The sequence below is a fragment of the Micropterus dolomieu genome, unplaced genomic scaffold (assembly GCF_021292245.1).
Source record: "Micropterus dolomieu isolate WLL.071019.BEF.003 ecotype Adirondacks unplaced genomic scaffold, ASM2129224v1 contig_14237, whole genome shotgun sequence".
Classification (NCBI taxonomy): Eukaryota; Metazoa; Chordata; class Actinopteri; order Centrarchiformes; family Centrarchidae; genus Micropterus; species Micropterus dolomieu.
Genome location: NW_025743223.1, coordinates 1,726 through 6,789, shown reverse-complemented (window position 1 = coordinate 6,789; position 5,064 = coordinate 1,726). Strand labels below are relative to the sequence as shown.

The following is a 5,064-nucleotide window of genomic DNA, read 5'->3' as shown; positions in this document are numbered from 1 at the left end:
CATGTGGGAACAAATGACACAGCTCTTCGGCAGTCTGAGCTGACAAAATCAGATTTTAACCGTCTTTTTAACTTTTTAAAGCAGTGTGGAAAACTACATATAGCCCCTTAAGAAAAGATCTGAATACTACTTCCGCCACTGCTACATACAAAAGACAACAATGCCCATTCAAAAACTCATCTGTTGGTTGGTTCCCATTGCTGACCCAGCAGATAGCCAATCATAATTTAGGACAGTGGTCGGCAATAGGTGGACCATGGGCAAGAACTGGCCCGCTAGCAATAATATCTGGCCCATAGTCAGATTGCTTTGATAGGAGAAAAATAAAAAATAAATAGATTGATAGCGGCTGGTGCTGAAATAGATCTCAGTCATGACAGCAACCGTTACTCACATAATCATTTCCTCTTAAGTGATTGTACCTACAAAATAAAATTGCGATAACATTTTTGCAGCAATGGTGCATGTTGAGTTTATCGAGAGCTTTTACTTTGAGAAGTTCTCAAGGACGTTTGACACACCTCTGAAAAAGCCATCAGTAAACGTGTGATTCCCCTGGATTTTCTCATGGAACAGAAAATACCATTCCAGTCCATAGGTTTATGAATGCGGATCAAACACCAGGACGCGCGCATGCACTGCAGCAAATGCTGTATTGTGAGCATGTGCAAAAGTGTCCTTATAATCAATTTGTTTACAAGGGAGAAAAGTGGATTGATCATACAGCTCTCCTAGTGGGAGTGCTATACTCTACTGACTGAGCTAAATGAGCACACAAGTAGGAAAGGGTGTGAAATAATTTAACTATGTTCTGGCCCATCATGTAACAGCTCGAAAAAATTTTGGCCCGATGCCAGACTTATTTGCAGACCCCTGATTTAGGATAATGGTCACCTTGGTTGGCCAACAGATTCAGGTTAGACATGCCCAGTTGTAAGGTTGTTTTTTTTTTTATTGAAGTCCTCATAAAACAGATATGAAATATTGGTATCAGGATGTTGTCCCTTAAAGTTAAGTGTCTGACAAACAACAACAACAAATCAGTGAAACCATTATTAACTTTTCTATTTGACATACTCAGACACTGATCGAATTTTTGTTTGTTGTGCTTTTAATTGCTTCTGCATCATTATTGGTTTTCCCCTGTGTAAATGGATTATTTAATAATAAAATAATAGATTTTTAGAACCCTGGATAGTAGTATGTAAACATCAGAATTATTCACCTGATGGTTCACCAACACAACTTCTGTCAACTTCTAACACAATCTTTTGATCCTTCTCTCTGTGCAGGTCTTCGTGGTCTGATGCTGGCAGTGATGTTAGCTGCTCTGATGTCATCTCTGACCTCCATCTTTAACAGCAGCTCCACTCTGTTTACACTGGACCTCTACCACAGAGCCAGGCCTAAAGCTTCAGAGAGGGAACTCATGATTGTTGGAAGGTAGTGATGCTAATATGAACCACATCAATCAAAGATCATCCTGCAAAAATTGTGGAAAAGAATATATGGCTGTCAAAAAATGGTCTTTCCAAACTCTCTCTATCTCTTTCTCTGCACTGTGACTCTGTGTGTGTTGGCGTGAGCCTTCTGTCCCTCTGTGGGTGGCTCGCAAATTTTTAGAGCCTGACCGATGTATAATTTTGCAGATATTATTGGCCGATATAAGGTGCATCTGTGTTTATGACAGCCGATTTATGACCATTAAAAAGAAACAGTCGGATCCTTCCCTCATGTCATGAGTGTTCCATAGTTTGCCCACCAGAGGGTGCTCTGCAGATCCTCTGTTCAAAACACTGCAGCACAGAAGAAAACATCAGCCTACCGGAGCTATGGAGAGTAGCTCCTGGTAACTCGCACACTCAGTTGATCATTTGTCATGTCAATTACATGACTTGAATAATAATAAAAACAGCGTTCATCTCAGCTGCATTGTCCACACTATATTTTTGTGGATATGACTTTACACAATACAAACAAAAATACATGTTTGTGGATAGTGAGATATTTGTGAATTTTTCTACAGATTTCCGAGATAGAGATTGGGCAAAATTCCACAAATTTCAGAAAGGGAATTCACAAATGTAACGTGACCCACAAATTGTTAGACAGTGATCCAGAAAAGTGCAAAACCCATTTCACATGTAAAAATCCCACACTATTTTTGTGGATATGATTTTACACAACACAAATGTAACAATACATATTTGTGAATAGTGAAATTTTGAGAACTAGCACACATATCTGTGCCACATCTGTGGGTTACAAAAAATAAAGTCCAATAAAATCTTACATAGTTAGCAAATCTGTTAACTGAAGCCATAACCTGCTTTATTATGGCCCGAGCACGAACCGTGCGAGGTTCCTATTGAAACTGAAGGGATTTTTAAGGCCCGAGCATGAACAGTGCGAGGTCCCTATTCAATTCAATTCAATTTTATTTATATAGCACCAAATCACAACAACAGTTATCTCACAGCGCTTTTCATAAAAGAGCAGGTCTAGACCGTACTCTATGATGTTATTTACAGAAGCCCAACAATTGTCGTGCAGACTGGAGGAGCCAGGGATTGAACCGCCAACCACGTTTCTGAAACTTTCCTCTCTTTTTGAACTTAACCAAAGCTGACATAATAATAACATGGTGTGTATTTTCAGGGTTTTCATCCTGTTCTTGGTATGTGTTAGTCTGTTGTGGATTCCAGTCATCCAAACAGCCAATAGTGGACAGCTGTTTGATTATATCCAGTCAGTGACCAGCTTTCTAGCTCCGCCAATTACTGCTGTATTCCTAATGGCTATCTTCTGGCCACGTGCCAATGAGCAGGTAGGTCTCTCTCTCTCTCTCTCTCGCTCACACACACACACACACACACACACACACATATCTTACATGACAATTTCCCCATCTTAACCTACCCAAGAAAGAAAATTCACAGGGCCAAAGATCATTCTGTCATTTTGTGAGGAGAGTTCTTGTCATCCACACGCAAGCATAAACATTTTTTACACTGAAGCTTCCTTATTATCAATAAATATGGAAAGGAGCATGTGAGTGTGTCAGTTTGTAGTAATTTACCTTATTGGAGTAGACACTAATTAATTAATTTAGGAAGCTGGACCCTGTAGGTTTAAAGCCAGATTTATTCATGACACAATTACACAACTCCTATTAAAGAGTAGAGTAGAAAGTAGCTTGTCATTTATGGTTCAGTGTTGGATTTAACTACTTTGATAGCACTCCTGCAACACTGGACAGATGTATAGTTTGTCGTTGGCTTCATCATGCTCTCGTATTCCTTACAGTAAACTGTTTCGCTTTGATCATGGACAATCTCTACCCTTATCAGAAACAGAGGGAGAAAACACAAGCAGCTAGTTACAGTTCCTGCACTCTCCACTTGGTATCTCCATAGCTCCAACATGTATTTACATATTTCAGAAGGCGCACATCAGTTTTGCTGTAAGCCCTTAATGTATAACTATAAATCAAGCTTAACAAAGGTATTAGGATTTTGACACTGGGCACATCTACAAGACGGCCACATTAAAACTAATATTTGTGTGTATGTGTGTGTGTCTCAGGGTGCATTCTGGGGTCTCATGACTGGACTAGTGGTGGGACTAATCCGCATGGTTCTGGAGTTCTCCTATATAGCTCCTTCCTGTGGTCAGCCTGATCATCGGCCTGCTATCCTGGCTAATGTCCACTACCTGTACTTTGCTCTTATCCTGTTGGCTCTCACTTGCCTTATCGTTGTTGGTGTCAGCTTGACCACTACACCAATACCTAAAGAACATGTAAGGAACATGTCATACATTCATTATCTTTGTCTTCTCATCTTTAAATTGAGAAACACATGTACAGAAGGACAGAGACATTTACAGTGATATTCTGTCATGTATCACTATACTGTATTGCACATGAGCTTAAAGTTAGAATGTAGGACTTTTACATATAAATGAAAGTTACATTCAAGCCCTCACTGCTGATTTACAGCACTGTCATTAGTCCCTGAAAGTATGGAATATTACATTCTTCATAAAGGTGTGCTTGATTTTCAATATGAAAGTTTTTGGAACTTGTGTTTAGTGTCACCTGCTGAGGAGTGCTGAAATTTAGTAACAGGAACCTGCAGTGGAAAAAGGCGAGTCCACATACGAATGTGAACCTGTACTACATGTAAGTGGATTGGAATGTTGGTCTGTCAAGCAAAAACACTTAACACATATGTGCTGGATCTCCTCTTCTCCTGTCCAGCTGTACCGGTTGACTTGGTGGTCCAGATATAGCCAGGAGCCTCGGATCGACCTTACAGGTCCTCGCATGATCTCTGACCCAGTGAACTCTGACTACAGCCCTGACTCTGAACGTTTGCCAGATTCCTGGTGGCGGAGAGCTGCTCTGTGGCTATGTGGTCTGACAGGTCCGAGCTCTGGATCTGTATCTCCAGTGATTGAAAACAGTGAACTAAACTCTCTACAGGAGGAGCCATTCTGGAGTAGAGTCTGCAATGTTAACGCCCTGCTACTACTGGCTGTTAATGTGTTTCTCTGGGGATACTTTGCCTAATGTGCAGGTTTCATGAAATCCTGAACCCGGTATTATCAGTAAGATTGTCTTGAAAATTGATGTACTGACATTTGGTCTTACGTTGAAAATGTTTGATAAAATGAAAGGCTTGGTCCAATGGCTAAACCAATCAGTTGCTGTGCTGGATATGTATTCTGTGCAATAACACTGTGAATTTAGATGTGTTTTATCAGGACAGACTTCTCTAATAATGATCATTGTACACACAAGATTTGTAATCACTATTTAAACATTTTTAAAAAGAAAGCTGAGTGAAACCCACTTAAGTGACTATGATGCAGTTATCCGGACACTCCTACCTATCTGCCTATTAGGGAAAAGGAAAAAATGTAGTCCTTATGATCTTTTATTGCCACTCATAATCCATGTTGTGCTTGTTATATATAATGAGTAATGCACCCTTTTTGTGCCTTCTCAAGTGAAGCAGTACACCATATTGAGAAGTAATCCCTCAGTATTTCATGATTATC

General features: G+C 40.0%; 1 protein-coding gene across 1 annotated transcript; it reads left to right on the top strand.

Annotated features, from left to right (window-relative positions):
* Positions 1 to 1,292: 1,292 nt before the first annotated feature.
* LOC123966790 (sodium/glucose cotransporter 4-like) lies at positions 1,293 to 4,573 on the top strand (the record flags this gene model as incomplete). The annotated part of the gene is made up of 4 exons (XM_046042901.1): positions 1,293 to 1,443; positions 2,659 to 2,827; positions 3,586 to 3,801; positions 4,262 to 4,573. Coding segments are annotated over 4 exons (848 nt in total), but the record flags the coding sequence as incomplete, so codon positions are not given.
* Between the last annotated feature and the right edge of the window lie 491 nt (positions 4,574 to 5,064).